This window comes from Pygocentrus nattereri, chromosome 14 (genome assembly GCF_015220715.1).
Source record: "Pygocentrus nattereri isolate fPygNat1 chromosome 14, fPygNat1.pri, whole genome shotgun sequence".
Classification (NCBI taxonomy): Eukaryota; Metazoa; Chordata; class Actinopteri; order Characiformes; family Serrasalmidae; genus Pygocentrus; species Pygocentrus nattereri.
This window is the reverse complement of record NC_051224.1, coordinates 16,268,694-16,294,554: the sequence shown is the minus strand read 5'-3', so window position 1 is coordinate 16,294,554 and position 25,861 is coordinate 16,268,694. Positions and strand designations below refer to the sequence as shown.

General features: G+C 38.1%; 2 protein-coding genes across 3 annotated transcripts in view; both read right to left on the bottom strand.

Moving 5' to 3' along the window:
- Window positions 1-485: 485 nt before the first annotated feature.
- On the bottom strand, window positions 486-19,628 carry nmt1a (N-myristoyltransferase 1a). Its single transcript, XM_017705609.2, has 12 exons — window positions 19,504-19,628; window positions 13,085-13,184; window positions 12,842-12,986; window positions 11,949-12,067; window positions 11,163-11,254; window positions 10,675-10,791; window positions 7,594-7,764; window positions 7,280-7,388; window positions 5,586-5,756; window positions 4,669-4,836; window positions 3,983-4,120; window positions 486-2,143 (listed from the first exon to the last, which is right to left on the bottom strand). The coding sequence occupies exons 1-12, from the start codon at window positions 19,611-19,613 to the stop codon at window positions 2,123-2,125; spliced, it is 1,461 nt and encodes a 486-aa protein (XP_017561098.1). The 5' UTR covers window positions 19,614-19,628; the 3' UTR covers window positions 486-2,122.
- Window positions 19,629-23,255: 3,627 nt separating this feature from the next.
- Window positions 23,256-25,861, bottom strand: part of plcd3a (phospholipase C, delta 3a) — a 53,936-nt gene continuing 51,330 nt past the window's right edge. For both annotated transcript variants that reach the window (XM_017705607.2, XM_017705606.2), the window contains one exon: window positions 23,256-24,508. In XM_017705607.2, coding sequence (XP_017561096.1) covers window positions 24,357-24,508 — 152 coding nt within the window. In that variant the 3' untranslated portion in view covers window positions 23,256-24,356. The remainder of the gene's footprint in view (window positions 24,509-25,861) is intronic.

Below are 25,861 nucleotides of genomic sequence, written 5' to 3'. Positions count from 1 at the left end.
TGTCAGCTTCAAGTTATTTCAGAGAAAATTGTGGGTTTGCACACTGTGAAATTAGACCTCTGCATTTAACCCATCCGTGCAGTGAACACACACACACTAGGGGGCAGTGAGCACACTTGCCCGGAGCAGTGGGCAGCCCTATCCACGGCACCCGGGGAGCATTTGGGGGTTAGGTGCCTTGCTCAAGGGCACTTCAGTCATGGACTGTCAGCCAAGGGGATCGAACCGGCGACCTTCCGGTTACAGGGCAGGTTCCCTAACCTCCAGCCCATGACTGCCCCGAACGAACGGGTTCCAACTAATTTGTCCATGTCTGTATGGTTCCATTGACTTACATTAAAAGTAAAGTATTTTGTTTTCTTCTCCTGTAAAGTTACAAATTTGGGAATACAAGGTTTTGTTCTGACAACTACCACTTAACTATGTCTACATGTTGTTAATTGAATTGAGAATGAATTCACAAGGACCAGCAGCAATGCGCCAAATCCTCACAGCAATGTCTACTTTATTTAACACAAAAAAAAATCTCCATGTTGACAGTTTTTTCCTCTCCATCATGAAAACCAAAAGACCACACAAGGCATTTTTGTCCTGATCCATTTGTTCCAATCATCTGATAACATCTCTATTCTGTCCACAAGAGAAACCCAACAGACACTGGCCAATAGTCATAAAACTCTACTGCTATAGCTGCTCTTCAGAACATGTACCAGCTCATTGCTTCTCATCTACAACACTGAACCATGGAAGGGAACAAATTTCGGCAAACCAACTCAAAGAATATTCTCTTTAATCTCTAGGACACTGATTACCTACAGCAGTAGAATTTTATGAGGAATTGCCAATCATGTGAGTGCATTAGATTTTACCACCTCCCACCCCAGCAAATAAAACCCCACAAAAATCATATTTTACTCTCAGATACATTAAATACTTAACCCCCCAAAAACCCGTCTCCTGCCCCCCACCACACTCATTCATGATTCATGTCTTGGTCATGAATCGCCCTCTTTAGTTATCATTAGTCCATAGGTCCACAATCTGGACACCTAGCGGTCATTGTTTTTGTGATATTACATTGTTGTTACTTGTTATTGGGTTATGTACACAGGGCTTCTCTGTTGGCATTACAGTGAACGGGAATCACAGGCAGTTAGTGATGAAGCAGCGATCCATCAATTAGAAAGAAACATATGAAAAGCAAAAAGACTAAAAAAAAATTAAAAAAAAAAGAGGAAAAAACAGAGAAAGATCTCTCCCTTGCAGTAAGTACCACATTAATTAGTCAAAATGAACTGGAAAACAATGACAATCCCATGACAATAACAGAGAGAGTGAAACAGCTAAACAAGAAAAGCTAAATTATCCACAGCAGCCCTTGTAATGTCCACTTTGGGTCTTTAACACCTTATTTGATTCTTGTTGGCTTTCTCTTTAAGGTATTCTCTGGTGTTGTATGATTGTTTTGTTACAATGTTGTCACAGTTTTTTTTTGTTTGTTTTGTTTTTTCTTTCTTGCAAAAGCACCTCAAAAGCATACTTGGACGGGGAAAAAACTGCTGTACGGAGTCTGTCGACTGTGTCAGCATGTGAGCAGAATGTTATTAATGTTTCAGGGCATGATGGGAGTTTTGTGTGAGGGAGCATCTGCAGTTTGAGTGCGTGTTACAACTCTCGACTCATGACGCGATCGACAATCGCAACCGTTTGCTGTTCTTGTCTGATGATGGCAATTACAGTGGCTTTAGATCCCTGTGCTGAGGGAGGTAAAAAGAAAAAAAAGAGAAAGAAAGACAAGAGAAAAGAGAAGAAATAAAGAAAGAAAGAGGGGGATAAAAAGAAAAAGAAAGCAAGACAGAAAAGTGGAGAGAGCCTCCCCTCTCTTGGCCTGGCAGGAGTAGTGCAGGTCCACATGGTCAAAGTTCAAATGTCAAAAAGAAATAAAAAAGAAATTAAAAAAAAAAAAAAAAAAAAAAAAAAAAAAAAAAAAAAGAGAAAATGGGCGGTGGCTTTTTCTTCCTAAACCTGGAAGTCCCTCTGTAGTATCGCTCAGGTGGTCAGTGCATGATGTCATAACTTGGCTTCACTATGACGTAAGGAAGGGCTTAATAATGGGAGAGGGTCACTGCAAGACCAAACCAACCTGTAGAACAACGAAAGAAAAACAACTTTACTGTGATGATTTGCTCTGTAACTAGAGATGCTTAAAATATCAAAACAGATCAGAATTCTAAAATGGATTATAATCCAAAATGTCTACAGTGACCAAACCTCTGACCAGGACTGACCAAGCTTATCTGCATAAGGCCGGTGTGGCTGCAGGTTTTCACTGAAATCAAGCAAACGCACATCTCATACTCAATTGTTTGAAGAATGAGACCAACTGATTTAAACAAGAGGAATCAGCTGTGCTTCCATAGGACTGGAATGTAAACTTGCAGCCATACTTGCCTTTTGTAATTCTGTATCCTTTGGAACTATGTGGATTTCTGCTAAAACTGCTGGTATAATGTGATCTGGCCACATATTCGGGAAGCTTTTTAAGAGTTTTATAGAGTTTACAGAGTAGAGAGAAGACCTTCAGCAGTATAGATTCTCTATTTAAGGTGGAGAAATGCAGGACGCTTTTTTTTGCTATTTTTGCTGCATAACGCTGAGTTCCTCTGGAATTCAGCAACAAGAGGAATGTCATCCAAGGCTCCCCCCACCAAAAATCAACATCTGGTTTATTCAACCAGTGCAGTCGATGGCAAAAGTGGGAAAACTCAACCCTTGAGGAAGCACTCCGCTTACTGCTGTGGTCCATGGAACAAACATGCAGTGGCAGAACTTTCCTTTATGGCTCCATTTAAAACAATGGAATATCTGGTTTGGAGTCATTCACAAACATGGATTTGTTCTTGTTGGTAACCTCAGCATATAACATAAGAGGAATCTGAGAGCGATGCACCAAAATGAAAATTCTTGACTGAGACCAAAATCCACATGCACTGCTGAAAACCAAAAACAAAATACAAAAAGACAGGGTTCTTTAATCTAGATTTTCATGTTTATGTTTTTGAATTGACATAATAATGGTTATGCTTCAAAGGCGACAACAGCCTATATAGAACTAGAGCACTAATTCAATTTGAAACAGCTTGCTAAATAATATTAAAAATATAACTGTAAAATTCTAACTGTAATATAACTGTAAAATATGTTTTGTGTTGTACCAAAGGCATCTAAAGCTGAATTCCAAAGTGACTTCATTATAATGGAATACACTGCGTTTTTTAATGGGTAAAGCATGTGGAAGCGACAAGTGGAACTCCTGCCTAGCAGCTAGACGCTATTAGCGCCCAAGCTGCTTTAGTGTTCAAAGAATCTAACAAATGTGTATAAAGTAACTTTCAAAAAAACTGTTAAAAAGTTTATTGACAAAAATATTGGGTGACTCCTGTTAATGAATGTCATTAAATCAGTTAATGCTGAGTGAACTAGTGTTTTTAATCACTATTTCTCATTTCCATTACAATGCTAATTATTTGCCAAGTGTCAGATTTCAACATGTTGTTGTAGATTTATTTAATATTTGTTTTTTGGACAAAATATTTGGCCTTTTTTTTCCTCCATCAGCCAAAAAACTAATGTGTTGCTTTGGATTTCTGGTCTGAAAATTACGGTGCATTCCCTAGAATCTGATCCTAGATCAGAACTTTTACTTCGAGGAGTTTAATAAATAGGCAGAAATTCAGATAATTCCAAACAGTTAACAAACTGTTTTCCACAGCTTGGTCTACCTTCATGACATCCACCTAGTGGTAAAAACCTGAAGTGTGAAGGTAAATAACTAGAGAAGTAACTGATGATCACTGATTTTCAAACGACAAAGTAAGTGTAGGTGAATATAAGCAGAACACATTTGTGTGTAATGCGACTAGAGCACTGTCTGATAAACCTCACAGCTTAAGAGTTTCTATCAAACGGCTAGACTCTGTACCTTCTCTGGGCCCATGCTGGGACATTTCCAATTGTAGAGATAATACTGCAGGTTCCCGTCTCCAATGCCGAACTTCAGCTTCTCCAAAAACGTTTTATTCTCCATCAGGTCCAGTGCATTAAAGACATCAAATTCTTTCTGCAGGGGGACATAAAAAGAAGTTAAGACACTAAAAAAACAGAGCTTATGTTAAGAGGAAATTCTAGAGAATTTTCTAGAAAAATTCAGAAAGACAAAGTCAGAATTGTTCACAGCAGTAGTAATAGTAACCAGACGTCATTTAAATACCTCTAAAAGCTACCAAACCATTGTCTGATGTCGGAGACATTGTTTTACCAAAGTTTTGAGATATTTTAACATCCAGTCATCGTGGAGAGGTACATGCAGGATGTTGTAAGGCAATGCACTACTTACAACATACTCAACATATAGAAAATATGTGTAGGACCTGAGTAGGTTCATTAATCATGTTGGACAGTAAATAAAATGGTTATATTTGTGTCTGAGACATTGTCATCCCTGCACATAAACATTTCAAATCACTCTGAATGACTGTTTACACCCTAACAACTGAATTATGTGGAAATTCTGAAAATGGGAATTACCTAAAATGGGAATCATGCCTTAAAAAAAAGTAAAGAAAAAAATAAAAGATAAAAAAAAAAAAAACCCCTTTATTCACTGACCGACTTGGCTAGGATGAGCGCGTCTCCCATCAGCTCGAGCAGCGGTATGCTGGTGTGCACATTGTAGAAGGAGTAAGCTGCCTTCAGACTGCGGTGCACTGGGTGGTTCATGATGGTGGATGGCAGGGTGTAGAAACTCAAGAAGTCAGTCACCTTCCCCTCCGTGTTCTACCACACCAACAATCAGAACGCCAATTATCAATCAATCAGAAAAAGTATTAATAAAAGGAGATTTTCAATTTATTAAGTGCTTAGAGACCTAGAGATTGATCAAAGGTAATGAGAACATATAAAATAATCTAAACATAAATAATGCAATTCTATATCATTTGTACATTTCAGAAGCTCAAAACTAGGAAATGCATACTGGTCACTTTTCAAAATGCTACCTTAAAACTACATGGCATAGTCATGTGCAAAAGCTTGAACACTCCTGGTCATATTACATTTTGTTGATTTTCTAAGTGAAAATAACACCATTTACAGGGAGCAGACTGCATTACAGCATTTTTTCTGGAAATTTTAATGTACAATTAAATTTATTTGTTGAGTTTATATTTAGTTGTATTTTTTTCCCAGTATGTAAAATGTTCCATAACTTTTGCTCAACTTTTCCCCCAATAAACAATTAATTAAAATGTACAGAAGTTTGCTCTCTGTAGAGGATGTGTTCAATTATTTCCACTTAAAAAAAAATCAACAAAACATGCCATTTGACCAAGGGCGCCCAAACTTATTGCTGCAGAAGAGCTGATGTTTGATTTGTGTTTTTGTGACAATGCCTCTACAAAAATCAGACTAAAAGCCCTACTAGGACCAAATCTTCAATAGAGCCGTCCCAATTTAGGTCATTAACATGGTGAGCTGTTAAATTTAACAGCGTTCTAAGGGTGTCAAGAGCTCTGCAGGTGACCCACCTCTACCACGTAAGTGTCAATGATGTTGTCCTGAGGCAGAAGCCAGTGCTTCACCTCCTCCAGGTTCATAACAGGTGCCAGATGGAACTGGCGCAAGTAGTCAAGCAACAGACGGTGCACAGCTGGGACGTCTTTCACCGTCATCGGCCTCAAGCCCGAAGTTTTGGGAGCCTACAGGCAGAAAGAGACAGCTGTACATGAACATCAACATGATAAATAAGGGTATATTTGTATAATCAAAGCTTGGGTTACATAAGTGGTAGGACTGTTCTTACACACATAAGACAGCCACTGAGAGAAAGACAGAAATGGAGAGAGAGAAGAAAGGCAGCCAGTTTTTGACCCTGTCAAAAATTCTAATTTCTCCAGCACAAACAGCAGTGCTATTTACCAACAGCAGACATTTCTGATACTCCATTGTATACTAATAACTTGTTTGTGTTCAAAAAAAGGTATCAGAGGGCATTCCTACTCATCAATGATGGACGGAAACATGATAAACATAACAAAACAAAGAAGCCCTATAAATTAAAACTATTCAAAATTATTTTTAGTGTGGTTTGATATAAAACATGCCATTGTAGAGAAATTTACTGATTTTCAGAACTATTCATGGCGGTAGGGATAGAAACTAGATGTTTAGCATTTAACACTTCTGAAAGTGCCCTCAGAGACGGTTATCACACAAAATGATTACAAATGTGATCATTGACGATAATTTTGGGTAACACTTTATTTGGATTGTCCACTTTAGATGCTTTCTACATACTTAATTTACCTTCAAGTTACATTCAACTATATACGTAGCACATAGACCATAATTTTAACCCTAACCAGAAACTCACCATTGTTTAGAATCAGCAGACAAGAGTTACAACAGACAGTGTTAACAATTTGCACATCTGTATGTAATCTAGAGGCGACTATAGTGGACTACCCAAATAAAGTCAGACCTAATTTTGATATAAGGTTTTGTCCCAAAGAATATCTTTAAATAGAGATACTTTCAAAAGAGCCGCAAGGCAAAATATCTCCCAAATAAAAATGCATTTCACATTTACCTCCATGTTACTATTATCAACTTTACATTTAAAACTCGCATGTAGGTTCAGTATTCATTTTGGATACTAAACAACAAGGCCACATTTGTGCTGTAAATATGGAGAACAATGGTTCCACTATTGTGAAGAAATCTTAATTACTGAGCTTCTCTAGAATGATTGTTTACATCTCAAGGCCTAAATGAAGACAACAGTTTCAGAAAAATCTTTTGAATTCCCCTTAAATAAGGCCATGGATGACCAAGAGAATGAAGGGTAGGCGGACATCCAAAATTCTCACTGACAGTTATACATCGCTTTTCTTTCTTTGGCAACTGCGTGTAAAATTTTAAACTGTTTTTGTTTTTGAAATCACACAGAATAAGGTAGCTAAAATGTACGTAGAACCAATTTATGAACAGGTACATCACTACACTTTCCACCCACACAGCTCTGCAGCCCAAGTGTGAGTTTTTAAGTGTTCTATGCCAAACTGTTTCTGTAGTGTGGAAATGCCACTACAACGGCTCCCCTATATCATTGAACAGGTCCGGCCCTGCAGTGCAAAGAGGCCATAAAAGCCTCGGTACATCTATGAGTTCTAAAGAAGCAATAAGAAAAAGAAGAGTTTTGGAATAGAGGACCGATGTGTACCTCTGGCAGTCGATAGAGCTTCATGGTGCGTTGCATAGTCATGTTCCGACTCAGGTGTGAAAACTTCACCTCGATCAGCTTCCGTGGGTTCAGAGAGCGGTGCCAGTACCTAAATGAACAACATATATATGACAATACATAGGTGTAAAGTTACAGGAATATCAGAAAGGCCTCTGGTTTCTAAAACAGCATCCACTGCATCCACTGTTCTAAGGAGTAAGTTTATGAACCTTTGGAGGGAAATACTTCACAAAAAACCTGACCTACCACTACGTTACATATGATGCTAAACAGTTCAGAAGCACAAGTGTTACCTGCAAGTGCCCACTGGTTTGGGCAGTACCACTCCCGCAGTGTAGACAGCCTGGAAGATGCCCTGAAGGTTGACCCGTCTGGTGATCTCTCGGATCAGGACAGGAGCCACACGCTTGGAGCGTAGCTTCTTATGCACACACAGGAAGTTAATCTCCACCATCTTCTTCTCTCTAGGAGGAAAACAGCACAGATTCCACATGTGCAACTGATCTTTCAGATATTTTAGTGCAGTAACTACGCACACCGTATTCTATGCACTAGGGCTGGACGATTTGGGGGAAAATATTTCATTGCATTCTTTTTGACCAATTTTGCAAATGCAATTAAAATGTGATTTTTAAAATTATTATTATTATTATTATTATTATTATTATTATTAATTAGCCTATATGGCTTTTTTCCCCACTAAGAAGATCAGTTCATCCATATTTCACACTTAAGTAAATCTTGACGAAAACTTGAAAAATCATTTTGATATTACAAACAACTAATAATTCAGCTCACTGTAAATGTCACTAATTGAAATTAGGAGCAATACTGCTCCAGTTTGCAAATGTTTGTTTACTCATACAGCATTGTATACAGAATGGTATAGCATGCTTACACTAAATGACCGCACAAATAATCGGAATTTCACATGATTTAAACAATTAATTGTGATTAACTGAATTGGTTTGTGCATTTGATGACAATCTCATTTGTCTTATTAGCTCTAATTTGACCTCAAAAAGCTATGTTTTTTTTATATAGCTACGTACGTAGACAAAAGTTTTATTACTTTTAATAATTCAACTTGAATCTGAACATAAAGTCACATGAAGGCAGGTGGACCATGAAAATAGAGTGAAAGCAGTTTCCAACTTCTATCCAATTCTTCTTATTATTTATTTTTATCTAATATTATTAGGGGCAGTCGTGGGCTGGAGGTTAGAGAACCAGCCCTGTGACCGGAAGGTTGCTGGTTCCATCCCCTTGGCTGACAGTCTGTGACTGAAGTGCCCTTGAGCAAGGCACCTAACCCCCATTGCTCCCCGGGCGCTGTGGATAGGGCTGCCCACTGCTCCAGGCAAGTGTGCTCACTGCCCCCTAGTGTGTGTGTTCACTAGTGTGCATGTATGTGGGTGTTTCACTGCACGGATGGGTTAAATGCAGAGGTCTAATTTCACAGTGTGCTAACGCAGTGACAAATGGTTGTAAATTCTAATTCTAATTCTAATATTCCTGGGGTGTTTTTGCTTATAAATGATACTTCAGACTCTTAAGAACTTTGAGAATAAATAAATGCACATTTATAAGCTGTTACTGAATGAGCTACAGTGGCAGAATACATAGCAACAGTGCATGAGCAGCTGTGCTTCAGGCTGGATGGATTACATATGGGTAAGTGGTCAAACTAGGAAAATGCAGTGTTTAGTGGCATTAATAATTCACCATGTTAACATTAAGGTGTTAACCTTGACATCACCAATAAACAGTCAAATAAATGACTTTTATATGTATAACAAAAATAATAGTATTAGAGAACTGTTTACCATCTGTAGTAATCTTCAAATGTGTGAAAATTGCTCAAGCTTGTAGATCTACCAGAAAACGTGTATGTAGCATGACATGAATTTGCATATTGTTTGATAAAAGATAAGTAGAACTTATCCTTTGATTTTTAATAAATGCAAATTGTACAGAACTTACCTAATTTTGATCATATTTTAGTGCAGTAGTTTAACATAATGGGGCGGTGAGGATAAAACAAAATATAAAATATAAAATATGCTGTAAGTTTTGCCCAGACTACATTTTATTTTATTTTTAATGTGCTCAATTCATCAAATAAGTAAGCAAGCGAACACAAGAGGGAGTGTGTCATCACAAAATAACATCATGGCTGTGATTTGGTCGCAGGCACGAGCTGAAGGCGAGTGATGTTAATTGCGATAACATCCTACCTCAAGTGTTCTATTGCTTTCATACAAAATTTAATAAACAAATTGGGCTGTGAGCGCAGCATGTAATATGTTTTAATGTTAGCAATTCCTTCCATCAAATTACAGTTCCTTTACAAGCAGCTCGTTGCTAGGTCAGAGTAACAAGCTCTGCTCACTCGCTGCACAGCCAGCAGTTCATTCTCCAGCTTCTTACACTAAACTCCGAAACTGTCATTACCACTAAGCAAACTTCTCAGTTCGCAGCTGAGACAGAAAGAAAACCTACACAACCTGGAATTAGCCAGAAATGATCCAAATACTATTCAACAAGCATGTAGTCTCTGCCACAATATCAAGTGTGGCTCAATTTTGTCAATTCTTGCTAGACTGATATTAAATGTTGTTTTATTCCAGATAGTCTGTAAAGCATTTTGTTTAGAGAATGGTATTCGGTTCATTTCTGGCTGATGCCAGGTTGTTTAAATGTTTTTCTGTCACAGCTGCAGACTGAAAAGCTGCTCAGTGGTAATGACAGTTTGGGAATTTAGTGTAGCCTCATCTTCAGAGTCTAACCAAATGGGCTGTTGGTCAAATGTAATCTAAAAAGTACCCATTTTCTGCTTGTGGCAAAGTAAGAAGTAAAAATGTTCAAAAGGCTTGAATGGCTCCTACAGCTGTCAAAAGTGTTGCTTGGCAATGGTGTCTCAGCGGAGTGATAGTGTTTGTGGGGGGGAGGGACCCGCTTTTATCTCACCATAAGAGAACACCATTAGAACGCTTCTCAACCAATCAGCTTGTGTGGCCGGAACTAACTGATGTATAAACTGTAATCGTGCATCAACTTATTTTGAAGGTGCCCAAAGTTTTGTTTACGACTGTAAACATTCATGCTATAAAATGTGATTTCACTCTGCTCAAGACAGCCTAGTATTGTACAGTTGTCATACAATACCTGCGATCTCCACTGATATTTATTTGTACTTACTCTACTGTTGTGTAAACGTCATATGAACAAAAAGAGACCAGCTTTCCAGATACAGTCTTTCCAGACCAGTTTTGAACAATTTCCACAGAACTCTAATTTGTTAGTGTAGCTACAATTTCAGTTCCAAGAAAAAGATGAAGTGGAAGCATGACCTCCTTCAGTAAGTTACTTACATGTCATAAATGCGGATGTTGGCTGGGATGGCACTAATAAAGCCCACTAGTTTCTGGTTAGAGTTCACCCTCACTCCACAGTGCCACTGTGGCAACCAGCCTGGGGGGCGCAGAGCCCTAAAAAGAGAATGAGGGTGAGTGAGTGATGCCTGCATGACAGCTTGGACAGTAAGAAGGGGGACTGTAGATGGTAGCAGATGTCAGTGATTAACATTTACATTTACATCATTTAGCAGATGCTCTTATCCAGAGCGACTTACAAGAAGTGCTTTGTCAATCTAGAGAAAGTATCTTTGCTAGTTACCAATAGCTTAGAGAAAAAGACAGTCCTGAGCTCAGATACTGCTAGAAACAAATATGTCACTGCAGACACCGAGAAAAAGAAACAGAGTTGAACGCAGAACTCTGTGCCATTAAGAACTTCATCAAGTCTCCCCGGCACACCTCACATTCCTCGCCCCTGAATACAGCCTGGAACATGCACCTACCAAAGCAGGAACTCTGGTGAGTAGTCAAAGCGGAACATGTTATCATCATCCTCCACGTAGTTCTCATTTAGGAGGGTATACAGCTCCTTAAGCTGAGCACAGTGGGAGAACAAGAGAAGTTAATTCACGTACATGTCCACAGCTTTTACTTTTCTGTTATCCAACAATGGGTGATTATTTGCTTTTAGAGTTTGTTAACGATGTTAGTTTAGTAGATCCAGACACTAAACTAAACTGACAATATCTGGGGTAAGTAAAAATTTGTATAAATTAAGATTTTTTTTTCCCACCCAGGTATTCCTTTAACATGAAAATAGGGGGGTTGATCATATTTTTAAGGTGAATCAACCACACCCTATTTTCATCCTTCAAAATTGTGTTAATTCCATGCTACATAAAATATATCCTAAATACTCAATTCATCACCCAGCCATAACCCACATGTCGTTTAGCTCAATTGGGAACACCAGAAAACCAAATACATTTAAGCAACCTTAACCATGCACTATGTGCACTGAGGCACAGCTGCCTGATCTTTTGAACTTTTAGAGCTCCAGTCTACACTACAATGTAATATCACAGACTATCAGGTTATGGTCATAGCCCGTCTAAACAGAGGAATACATTTAGGAGACAAAATAAGCTAATCTGATTTGAGCATTAAGACTTTCTATCTCAAAGGACAAGAACAAAGTGACAGAAGATGGCTCAGGGGCGAGAAGGAGCAAATTGGCTTAGTTAGGCTTGGATGCTGTTGGTGGGTGTATCTGTGTGAGTATGTCTCACCACGGCAGGGTTGCCCAGGTCCAGCGAGTCCCAGCTGAAACCATGAGGAAGGCTGTAGGGCTCCTCCCGGATGTTATCTTTATCAGGCTCAATGCAGCCATGTGATGTCACCGTCTCTCCTACATAAGACAATAACAGTTAACCAAATAAGCTCAGAGAACAAACATGTTGAAACAAGCTCCACATTAACCAAGGCACCCAAACTTTTGCATGCTAAGTATAAACAGTCATTTTGAAGCAGAGCTGCAAAGATTCGTTGATCCAGTTGATATAGTTATTAGTAGACTTGTGAGATCACGTGTGCCATCATTACCTGTTTTAACATTAGAGGTAAAGTGGTAACATCACAGAGTACTTAATGGGCAATTTAGATTTCTGCATAATAAACAGTTAAGATGTAAACAGAGTCAATCAGGGTGGTTTATTTATACAGGATGCTTAATTCTAGAGAAACTTACTGGTGGTAACAGGAACTAGACATGTGTAGTGTTTAATGCCTCCCTCATAAAATTATTACATGAAATGGCTTTGAATGCTTATGGTGGAGAGATACATCAAGGGTGTTCTAAGGCAAAATAGCTGCAAAATATTTTTTTTCTCTCAGATTAACTACTATTTTATCATTTATCAAAATCAACATTGCACATAAAACTCAGAAGACACGTGTAGGTTAACTGGTGGTTTTGGATAGTAAATAAATTGGCTGTATTTGTGTTGTAGCCATGGTGACCCTTGATTCCTATCACCACCACTGTAAAGAAATCTGAGTCTGTACGTTTCTCTATAATGAACCATTTCACACCAAACCACTCCAAAAGAATGTTTACAATAAGCTCATAGACACTTATCTAAGACTTCACTTCATAAAGTAACACAGAAATGCAACACATTACCTAGTTTCGGGACAGGCTGAGTGTCCCAGAACTGGTAGCTGCGGCGTGAGGCCTCTTCCATGGTTTTGGCTGGTCCTGGTCCCACAGAGAAGAGCTCAATGGCTTTCTGGATCTCCTGAAGCTTCTCGGCAGGTAGGGAGTTTACCTGGAGAGACGAAGAAAGAGAGACAAACAGGAAGGAACTCAGAAAAAAATGAAAGCTGCACTACAAAAACAATTTACCACAGAGGTTAAAAAACTCACTTTGGCCAATGGGTCCTGTGCTAAGTCCTTTCCTCCAGACTTGTCCTTCTTTTTCTTTTGTTTCTTTTTCTTTTTCTTGGCCCCTGTGTCACCTTTTTCCCTGTAAGCCATATAGAGCACATGCAGAAAAAAAAATATATTAAAAACACATACCTAACATTACAGGTAGGGCAAAACTATGACATTTATCATTGTGATAAACTTTCATATTACATCAAAGTATGCTTTTCTGATATAAACACGTATCATGGATATGGTACTTGAATGCTGACCAACTGCATGTTATATTAGGAAGGAGCTTAACTGGACCTCTTTAACCAGATTTAGTGGAGAGCAGTATATTATATACATATATATACACATATACACACACACTTTTTTCTTCCACTACATTAAATCTTTTTTGTTTGGTTTTTCTGGCACACTGGAATCACCCACTCAGCATTAAGATCCACTAGTCCCACACTCAGGAGAAAACAGGACATAAGCAGGGAATCAATTCAGGAAAGGTTAGTGCAGCAAAAAGAATGTCTGTTTTGTTTGCCCAAAATAGTTTTATTTGTTCAGCATGTTCTATGAAACACTATATATGTGCAGAAATAGAGTTTTAGTATTAAACAGTTGAAATCCAACATCTTGCTTTATTCGCACTGCATAGCGTGTGAGCAATTATAAATAAATCACAACAGTTACAACAGAATGTAAACAGAATTTTTGACAGCTGATTATTTTATTACCCCATATTTATTTATCCCTGCCCTGTTAAAAGATGACATGTTTCTAGTCAGGGTGGGTTTGGACTCAAACTGCAGTGCTGTGCGTTGGCTCAGGTCAGGCTCAGACAGAAAATTCTCAGGCTGTATTCGGGTTTAGACGAAAAGTTTAGGCCCTGTTACTGCTCTACCACTTTATGTCTTGCTTTGACCAAACCTCAAGAAGATGACATGTTGATGTGCATCGTGAATCCTGAAAGCGTCATATCACCCACTGCTAAATTAGAGATTTGGCCCATTAAGTAAAAGTATCTGGTGACACAAAAGCATTCAAAAATCTGAAAAACAAATGGTAGCCTTCTATCATTAGCTTGTATCAATCAAGCAGAATATTGCCTGCTAAAGAATGAAATTTTTTTTGCAGCAGATCAACACTAGATATGCTGACAACGTGCTACTCTCAAGCACAAATGTTTGAAGAGTTAGTGCGGAGGCTAGAATATGACTTCCCTCAACTGTGTCAGCTTCCAGAGAAGGCTGTGCTTTCATCAGAATCCCTAACTAATTTTTGAACACCCAAACTGGTAAAGCCTTCAAACATTTCATTTCTTTTACCTTGACAGATGTGTGGAAGCTAGTAGTTGTAAGCTTAGCTAAATGGTTAGTACTACTACTACTACTACTAATAATAATAATAATCTTCATTTATGTAGAACTTTTCATTTTAGGTAAAAAAAAAAAAAGAATTCAAGTAAAACACAGGAAAGATAAAGACACTGTGATGTCAGAGCACTATTACAAACAAAAGGAAGGTATAAAGAACCTAAACAAATGTGTTCTTACTCTGGATTTAAAGAAGAATTTGTTTGTAAAATGTTTAACATTTCTGCTTAATCAAAGGTTAAGATGTAAGCAGAACCATTCAGAGTGGTTTGATGTGAAACGTGCCTTTCTAGAGAAACTTGGTGAGTCACAATTGTTCAGTGGTGACGGGAACCAGATGTCTGAAAAGTTTCATGCCAATAGCTCCCTCACAATAAATGATTACATAGAACAGTTATAAATACTCTTCCTGATGTCTGAGATGATGTTTTATGAATGCATGAAGAATGTATGCTAAAACACATACTGAGCATTGTAAGGCAAAACAGCCTGCAAAGAAGACCTATTTTATTAGACTTATTACTATTGTGTCATCATCAACATTACATGTAAAAACTCAGAAGACACATGCAGGTTCACTAGTGGTGTTTTATAATAAATAAAATGCCTATATTTGTATTGCAGACATCACAACTTGTTGATGAGTTTCTCTATAATTAACTATTTCACATCAAACTACTCTGAGTTTATATAGTAACAAATCTGAAATTATGCAGAAAAATGGAAATATTTATTTATAATAATTTCCCCTTTAAACACCTATCAAGATTGCATTTCGGATATTCTCTGGAATGCTATTCTGGATGTTAGGGGCTATGTAAGAAAATTTTTCACCAACTGAGCTGTAAAAGATCCTGGGGGTTGTGAAGTGGTCTGGACGGGCTGTAACGCTTTAACAGATCAGGAAGATGTGCTGGTGCTTGGAGCTCTAAATGTCTCAAACAGCACTGTGTAGTTAATGCAGTGCTTAACAGGAAACCAGTGTTAACTGAATAAAACAGTAGGCGCAAACTTCCTCTGTGGCATTCTGATGAGAATATCATGCTTGCAGAAATGAAGTCTGTTTATCATTGATAGATATTAGAAGAAAACACAAATAATTTCCTATAATGTAATTCACTGTGTATGCCAAAGGTTGCTTCCTGACCACTGGTGGACCGTGAACCTCAATTAAGGAACTGCTGCTCTAGTGAGAGTCACCTAAACACTCACTATGAGGATCACATGGAAAAGAGAACAGAAGAGCACTTCAAAGGAACGCTGTTTTAAATATGATTCATCAAGCATTTTATTTACCCACAATGTTTCCAACCACACTGTGCCAGACCCTTACGATGACTCAACTCTGCTAAATCTTCAGACAGTATTTAGAGCACAGTAAGATGCATTTAACGTGCACCCAGGATATATTCTTATACAAAGGAGAAAACGAGAGAAAAAGAGAGAGAAAGAGAAAGAGAGAATGGCCCTACACAGACCCTAGTGAACAAAAACAGCAGAAACAGGTAGAACACCCACTTTAAAAAAGAGCTTGGACAACTGGAAGGACAGACAATAGCACTAAACCAACGAACAGCAATGAACACAGGTGAATACATGAAAATATTATGGTCGAGTCTTTGTAAAACATACTGAACTAGCCAAAGTTAAAAGTTCAAGTTTTTGCTGATACATAAACAAGGCACTTCAGAGTTGTTTGAAATAAATGGTGCACTGTGGAGAAACTGCTCTAGTGGATTTCTACAACCCAAGTATATCTGTTTTTGTTTGTTTCTTTTGGTCTTCAAATTGTAAAATAGAAACAAATCCAGAAAAAAAATTATTTTGGTTCTATTTTTGCATTACAACAGCCCGCATGTACCTCTATGTACCTTACATGGACATTAAAAATGTTTAGGCCAAAACCTCGTCTGAATACTATCAGAAAGCAAACTCTCAACCACCAGGCAGTGTATTCACAGGCAGAGTATTAAAACTAATCATTTGACCGTTTTCTGTAAGACACCTTTCTAGATCATTAAATGCTCCAGATATCTGGCTGCTGTCACCATCACTGTGAACAACTGTGACTTGGTAAGCATCTCCAGACTGGATCATTTCAGATTAAACTACTCAACAACTTTGTTTACTTTTTAATGATCTAATCATACAGATTTTTTTTAAATTGGTGGAATTCCCCTTTAATGCCTAAAACACACCCATACACCGTCCATCTTGTCAAGCACAAAACACAGCAGGTCTATCCCTAGCTGAGCAGAGCTAATATAGGTTTAGCTAAACTAGAGTCAGGACACAGCAGCGTACTTACTGAGGAGCAGCAGTTAATCCTATTATCATCCAAAGGGGGGGCAGAGAGGTGAGGGCACCGAGCTACATTTGTTACTGTGGGACAGATGGCACGTTACACTACCCTGGGGTGGAAAAGCGTGCATTTGTGAGAGGATGAGTGACCTGCACTGACACGGAACAAAGGCAAGTGAAAGAACGAAATTGCGCTAACTGATGGTTCGACAGGATTCTACCCCTGCTGGCGGGAAGAGGCCACCCAAAACAAAACCGCTGCAGCTCCCCCACCAATGCTGCTTTCAGTCTTTACTGCCTGAATGAACACTATACTGTACTGTCAAGCATGGGCCCTGCCAGTATGTATGGCGCTTTGTGCTGCAAGACTGTATGTGTTCATTCAGCAGCAAGCGATGGTGGTTACACCTCCTACATGCTCAGTGTTGGTGGGAGTTGAAGAAAATGGCTCAATATTTAAATAATAAAAAAAAAAAAAAGTACACAATTTTACCCTTATCCCACATGTAGGAGATTAGCTAGGACATTTTTGGCCCTGGTCTATAGTCTACCTGACTGCTGTTACTTGTTAGCTACATTAGTCTCAAAGCTCCAGCATGAAACTAAACAAGCAAAGTTCATCTATATACATGTATATACACACCTATATATATGCACATACATGTATATACACATCTATCTATCTATCTATCTATATATATATATATATATATATATATATATATATATATATATATATATATATATATATATATATATGTATGTGTGTGTGTGTGTGTGTGTGTATGTATGTATGTATGTATGTATGTATATACCCACACACACACCCACTATTAAATAGTATTCTAATTTGTATAATACAAACCAGATTTTTCAGTGAACCATTCCTTTAGCATACACTACTATTGAGAAATTTTGGTATAAACTTGACAACTCCATAAACCAGCCAATAGCTATTACATAATAGGGAGTGAAATGCTGGCGGTTGATTCATTTGCACAAACAACCACTACGAACAGTAGAATGAAGTACTTTCAATCTAGGAATGCAAATTAGCTAGATTAACAGAGAAGATATTAAAATGTATAAACTCTAGCACATCTTACTCGACACTTTGAACCGATGAGACCACAGCTCAACAAAAAATGACGCAAGTAGAACAAAGACTTTCACTGTTACTTTACAAGGTAGGCTCCATATATTGAAAGTGAAAGTACAACGGAACCTTTGCCTTACATTCCACACATTTCACCACATCTGTGAAGCAAACAGATTTCAGCAGTACTGGCCTACCTGCAGAAAGTTAACTGTTCTAGGTCGATGCAAATATTAGCCACTATATTAGGCATATCTCTCTGGTTTCTACAGTCAATGTCCATTTTACCAGCTCCATTAGCATATAGGAGCATTTTGTAGTTCTACAATTACAGACTGTAGTCCATCTGTATCTCTGCATGCTTTGTAAATCTTTCTCTACTCTGTTCATCAGTGCTTAGGACCCCCAGAGCACCACCACAGAACAGGTTATTTGGATGGTGGGCCATTCAGCACAGTAGTGACACTGAAATGTTAGTGGCATGTTGGCTAATGAATTAGCCCACTAAACCAATGGACTACAATCTATAAATACAGTATAAACAGTAACAGTAGGACGACCATTCGTGTTAAAATGTATTATTTTCCTGTTTCGCTGTGTTCTGGGCAACTTCACGTACTTATATGGTTTTGGGTGACAGAACAGAGCAAGATTTTCCCTCTGTGTAGCTATTAACTCTTCACGCACAAAACTAAGCTAAAAGCAAGAGCCCAATACGAAGCGGTTTACAGCACAAAGCTAGCTTTATCTGCCTGGTTAGTATGTAGCTGGTGTAGCTGTAAAGCTGCCAAACAACGGAGTTTTCAACCCCAAAAAATCAGTAAAATGATAAGTATAATACGAAGTACTCTGTAGACCGTGTACCAGAACAGAAAATACACGATATTTTCAATCGTAGATGGGAATTAAAACACCTTTTCTCGACTGAGATTGAACTAGTCCTAGCGATTAAGCTGCTACCAGCATGCTGGCTTGGCTAGTCAGCAAGAACATTGGCGGCCTTCTTTATATGACTTCCAATGTAGTCAGCCAACCCCTTTATTCAGTGTAGCTGCCCAAATGCTATACTTAGAAGCAAACACCCATCATAACTCCAGAATTAGCTTGTTGTGTAGCGTCTTAGACATCAAATTAGCCTATTTAGCCGTTAGGAAACCCGTTAAACAGGCTGGTTCATGTTCCAGCTACAGTTAACAACCTTTCACATATTTTAGTGAGCAAGACAGCAGTCGGTAGATTAGATATGTTAGTGCAAATACTGTTACTGCTCTCACACATGAATTAGTTTAGAAATATCTCGCTGGAAAAGAAAACCCTGGCAGGTCAGTGTGTCTCCGCCAGAGTGAACTGACAGTAAAGCAGCCCTGTGCTTACAGCACACAGCAGCAGCTTAGCCTGAGCAGCAGAACTAAAGAAACGAGGCTTTAAGTCCCGCCCATCTCTACACAGCGCACCCATATGGCCCAATTGTCGTTTAGATTGTGGTGTCAATCAAAGAAACGGACCAATCATGATGGCCCGGTGGGCGGATTCCTGTGACTATAGCCTCCACTGACCCAGCCGTATGACGGCCGAGCCTTTATGGCTGCGGGGCGCAACTGTTTTAAATCTCTAACCCAAACAGCGGAGGTGTGCGCATCGCTCACCCATCGTCAAAATGATGCTCTTCATTTTCGCAGTCGCTGCAGTGTCCGTGGTCCTCTTCTAGCTCCGCTTTTTCCTCCGGCTTCGGTGCTGTCTCATTCTCATCCGCCATGTTTAACCAGGAAATGAGGGACTGGTCTTGCAAAAGTCCAAACACACCCACAAAACCTCCTATTGGCGGGACTCTCGCACAGCCTTGTGGTCCATGTAGTTTAAAGCACACGTACAGATGTACATACACATGTACATACACACATACACACACACACATACACACACATACACACACACACATACACACACATACATACATACATACATACATACATCTATCTACATATATTCTGAAAATAATATTTCATGTTTTTTGTTCTTTTCCCTTTTTGTTTAAAGAGCTTTTTGATTTCTTTTAGAGAAAAGCTGAAAGATTTAGTGCTTTATTGAAAAAACACTGTCCCACTTTTTTTGTCTCTACTGAAACATTTAATTCATAGGCAGAGCCTTATTTTAGCCACACCCCTGTATTTTAGAGCAGTAAGTGAGACGGCATCCCTGCCCCTCTTGGCTGCATGGTGAGCAGTCAGATCCCAGTGTTTTTGAAATAATTTTGTCCTAAAGTTTGAAAATCGTGTATCGTTTAGTATTGTCACTACAGACTTTTTGTAATTAAGTTAGATCTTATGTGTACAGCTGTTCACAGCTGTGTTTGCTAGTCATGCACTGGCTAGAGATTTTGAGTTCTACTCAAAATTAGCTCAAACTATCTCTACCAACACAAAAACAGTCACTACTGCAACGTCTGGTAAAGTTTCAGTAGTGTTATGACTGTTGGTAGTGACAAAATGGAATGTTCAGTCATATATTTTAACACAATAAACATAATTAAGGTACAGGGTCACTCCAAGCAAAAGGATTTTAGTTTAAATCAGTTAAAAGTCCAAATTGTATTTTCAACTATGAGCTGATTCAGGAGAATGATGATCCATGTGTGTGACACAATGGGTGACACAATTGCTGTGCACAGTGTGTACAAGAGGGAAAAACTCACCTTCAATGCCCACGCCTTTACACTAGATGGGGCTCTACTGTATCGGTTTCAGAGAGCTGTTGTTACAATTGTCTAGATATGGACACAGCTCCTAACAGCAATGTCATTTTTTTTCTTTGTTTTTTTTTTTTTATCAATATTTCTGTGATATTACATTTGGATAAAACTTTTTATTACATCATAAATATGAAAACTATTAAACTGTTAGACATACATATTAAACATGGTAACTTTTAGCAGCTTTGTTATTCAAAGGCCTCGACATATCAACAGACGTGTAAAGTAGCTCGATATCAAACAAAATATAGTCTACTTTTAGGTTTAACTTGGGCTTTATGAATGTGAAATTAATCATAGAAGACAAAGCAGTATCACAGCGCTACCAAAGTCAGTGTGATTGGCTTGAGACTGTAAAACAAAATCATGTCAGAAATGTTAAACAAAATGTTAAAACATTAAAATAGTACAGTCAGAAATACCCATCCAAAGTGTTTCAGCGTGAGGAGAGCTGTGAAACAAATGTTGGATTCTTCCTTCATCCTTTTATAGAAGGACCACTGAAGAGAGTGAATGAATAAAATAAACCACTACTCACCAGAATGCAGCATCCAGTCTCTGAAACCTCAACAACTATAGGACGGACACCAAATTTCTCACCCAAGTTTGAAAAATCTACCTTTTTCTAAAGTCTTAAAGTTTGGAACCATGGTCAAATCATACATTTATATTCTTTTAATGTTGCTTTGTGGTCCAGAAGATGGCGCCATAGGAATGAGTCCCTCCAGCATACACACAAAGCAGCACACTGCAAACAATCTCAGGCTGGTCCTAATCTCTGTTTCTAAAATACAGACCTGCCTTTTAAACTACAGGTTATTTGAAAGTAAAACAAATCAAAACATTCATTTGCATTTGTGCAACACATTTGAAACTGCTGGACGAACACTGAGCAAAGAAATACAAAGAATAACAATCTATTTTTGTTAGTTTGACTACTACTGTAAGTTGATTTAATAATATAAATGATTACTGTTGTAATTACTGTATTGCAATGTAATGGCACAGTTAATGGGCCTCATTCAGCAACTGTTCTTAAGTAGAAATTTCCCACTTAAACAGTTTTTTAAAAGATTCTGACATTCAACGACCTACGTTCAACGGTCTACACACACTGATGAGCACAAACGTGACAACAGAGCACATCATAAATTTGACTTTTTGCAAGAACAAATTTAAGAAAAAACTAGAAAAATTGTAGTAGAAAATAGAAATAGAAAAAAAGACTGAGGCCTCATGTTTTTTTAATTAAGTATTATTTTTAAATATTTGTATTTACTCAAGTATTACCATTTTTTACTGAACACTTGTGTTTTCATTTAGACCTTCAAAGTACTCATTTCAAGTCTGTCAAGATTTTTCTTTTTCTCTTGCAATCAGTTGAGTTTCCATGCATATAAAATTGACTGTTTTTATTATAACATCCAACCAAATTCATATCAGAGCAAAATGAACCACCATTAAGCTGATATGTCTCTGTGTAAGACTATTATTGTGTAACACCATCAAACAAAGGAAACACTTCATTTATTAATTAAAACAATTACTTCTCAGGCTGTGTTTGTACTTGTAGTTTGGTTTCCTTGGTCCAGAATAAAGCAGAAGATGATATGTAATATCATACATAGGTGCATTATAGTTCTGGTTTCCTTAGGGTTCACCTTGATACATTTAATATCAAACCATCATACCAACAAACCATCATTTAATATCAACCAAAGATATAAACAAAAGTCATAGAAGTGAAATATCACAACCGACTGCACATATTTAATGATGTATAATGACTGTGATAATATCCACTGAACTTTCTGAATTGTGTTCTTGAGCTTGATGCTTTTATTTATGTTTTATCTGTTTTGTAATATTAGAACAATTAGCCATCAGACTCCTTGCATTAACTTGGTTCTGCACAACGCAGAGTGAAATCCCTCTAAGAGAAAAATATGTATACTATTTTATAATTACGTCAAACAAAACCAAAATCATCCATTTTATAATTAAGAAATCAGAGCTTAGGAAGAGATAATAAAACAAAAGCATGTGTCAAAACAGCATCAACAACTCATCTTTTCCACACACCAAAATCGTTACGTAGAGAGGCAATGACAGTTTATTCTGTCCTTGGCCATTTTAGACACCTGCGTCCATTTTACACAGCAGCGTTTGTTTGGAAGTGAACCGAGGCCAACCTGCTCAGGACTAACAGAGCAATCGCATCAGAGTTTGCTTTAACCTACCAAGTCGGCACACACTCTTAGAGCAAAAGTGCCTCATGGAATTGATCCATAGTCACTCACTCATTCACGTTTAGCAGGCCAAAAATGCTCCACAAGGGGGCACCATTAGTGAACAAATAGCTTTTGATGTTTCCTAATAATAATAAAAAGTTACATTTATATAGAGCCTTTCACAAACCCAAGGTTGCTTCACATAGCATGGAGGGAAGAAAATTGAATGTGTTTAAATGTGCTATTTTAATTACACTTTCACTTTCAGTAAGATTTTAACACAGTACACATACCTAAGCACAGTTTCTCTGTAATTTTTCCACTGATTATGTGTACCATTATCACAATATCAGCCGGCCCCTCACCCTCTCATAGTTTCTATCACAGTAAATAAGGGAAATAACCACACACAGTCAGATCAAATCTAACACAGATGTGCTTTTAATCAACTTGTACTTTTCCTAATTCAGATTCTCAGCAGTAACTGAGTTATTTTGTGTAAGTGTACAGTGAGTACTCTTGTACAGATGATGAAGCTAGGGTATAATTCGGCTTAAGACAGCTTAACGGTGCCTTACTTGATTTAAAATGAAACTAACTTACACCAGGCAGCACTAGCGCTTGTTGTCTGAGCAATATTTGTAAGCAGAAGATGTTCAGCAAATACTGATTGTCAGAGTATCAGAAAATATTCATAATACCAAAAGCAGAGCTATATTATCTTCTAATTAAAATAGCTTCAATTCATAGTCTACGTACATATTCATACCACATTTGAAGTTACAGACGTAAAAAAAGAAAGTGTACAATAACTCTCACTGCTGTCCATTATACAGTGCTGAACCACTGATATCACCTGTTTCATACAATACAATAATTCTGTATGGAATTCCACTCTTACACGACAGTCACGTCAACATTCCTGAATTCACTTACTTTCAATACATGTCAAAAGCTTCTTTTTCACATGCTACATCCGTCTTTAATCCTGCCAACATCTGCTTCTGCAAAACTTCAGAGACACATAGCCTGAACACAACAAGCTGCTCACAATGGCACAATAATAAAATAATACAAATATTACAGCACTTAATGACTATCTGAATGTCAGTTACAATAAAATGTATTTGGATTGTAAATACAATTAATTTATCAATAAAATAAACATTTGACTATCTAAAAAGCGTTTATTAACATATTAGCAGTCTAGTGTTGCTGCCTCTATGTCCATTTAGAAAACAACACTAAGCACATAACACATTTTGCTTCTATAGAAGCAGTTCTAGTTCTCTCAGCTCTATTCTAAAGCATGGCAGGCAACACCGGCTTTGCAACAGAGATGCCATGTTTGTACTGAGCTACAGGCCTACAGGCATGGACTGTTGGCACTTCTCTGGGCAGTATGTGTTTCATGAGTGCCATCTTGAGGGGGCGTTAGTATAGCCAGGCTGTTCTTGCTCCTCTGCAGCCCTATCCAGAGGCACTACACCAGGTAGAGTCTTCTCAGAAACCAAGGTCCCTATGGCTCAGGCCTGAAGCGGTCAGATATACCAATGCGGCTTGAGACTGTTTTGATGGGGACTCCTCTCCGCGTCACTTTCACATGGATGAAGAGAGTGGCTGGAGAGAGGCTGGAGCCGTCTGCTTTCAGCAGGTGCACGTGCCTGTAACCTGGAGGACAGAGGTCACTTTAAAGCAATGGTTTAGCCAAATATGAAACAGCTTCTGTGGTTTCTGACATGGTAAACCGTAATGTTACAGTCATATGTAAAGGTGGCCCTGATTAAAGTGCTGGTTCTCTACTTGAAAATAAGTTAAAACATCCTCTACAGGAGGACAGCCACTACAACACCACCTGTAATGGCACAGGCCTGTAATGACACAGGTCCATCACAAAACAAATTTATATTTGTTCATTTGTCTGTACAAGGGCTTTTCCTATTCGCAGCTGAACCAGTAAGCTGACCAGCTCATTCTGTTAGAGGCCAGGACTCTCTACATCAGGGGTGACCAGTCTTATCCACAAAGGGTGGGTGTGGCTGCAGGTTTTCATTGCTACAAAAGCAGGAGATCAGCTGTTCAGCAGTTTCAAGACTGAAACCAACTGATTAAACAAGTGGAGTCAGGTGAGCTCCAGCTTGTTTTGAGGAAAAACCTGCAGCCACACCGGCCCTCTGGGTTTGGACAGCCCTGACGTCATAGAGTGTTACCAGTTTTCCCATTCACTTTTCAAACTGAACTATCTGCACCTTTATAATGTCTCTGGTTAAACATACTGGGAAAATAAAACAGAATATTTAAAAACTATATATTTAAAAAATATTTAAATTTTTTTTCCCTGTTGAATTCAGCAAAGAAACAGTAACTGTACAAGAAAATGTGAGTTCTCTACATTCTCAGAAATAAACTGAAACTAAAACCTCTTTTTTCTCTGGGGTGGGACCCTCAAGGGTACATCTCAGTACCTTCAGTCAGGGAACAGAACTGTACCATAATCCAATGAAATGGATCATCCATTGAAGTTGTATTGACACCACAAACACTGCCTCGTCTCCAGGCTTTTTATTTTATTGTTCTGTTTTAAAACATTTGGTTATGAAAACGTACAAATATGTACATTTCGCCTGGAAAAACTTATTTAAGGTACACAATTGGACCTTGGAACATTTGCATTGTTTGTACTTTGATGAACAAGAAATTTACCTGCACAGTACCTTTATTTCTAACAGTGAAAAGATGTGCTAACCTATTTGCACCAATGAAAATTTGACCAGGGGTGCAAAAACTTTTGCATACAACTGTAAATAGTGTCAAAAAGGGGACAAAAGCACAAAATCTCAGTTTAAGGATAGTTACTGCTTTTTGTTAGGAAACATACTGTTTATTGATTTATTTATTTAAATACCACACACACATGATTTACTCTGATATTTAGTAACTGTTTTTAATGTGTTTATCCTGACTGTTCACTTTAAGGAGAAAAAGCACAACAAATTATGGATATTCCAGCAAGATAATACAAGA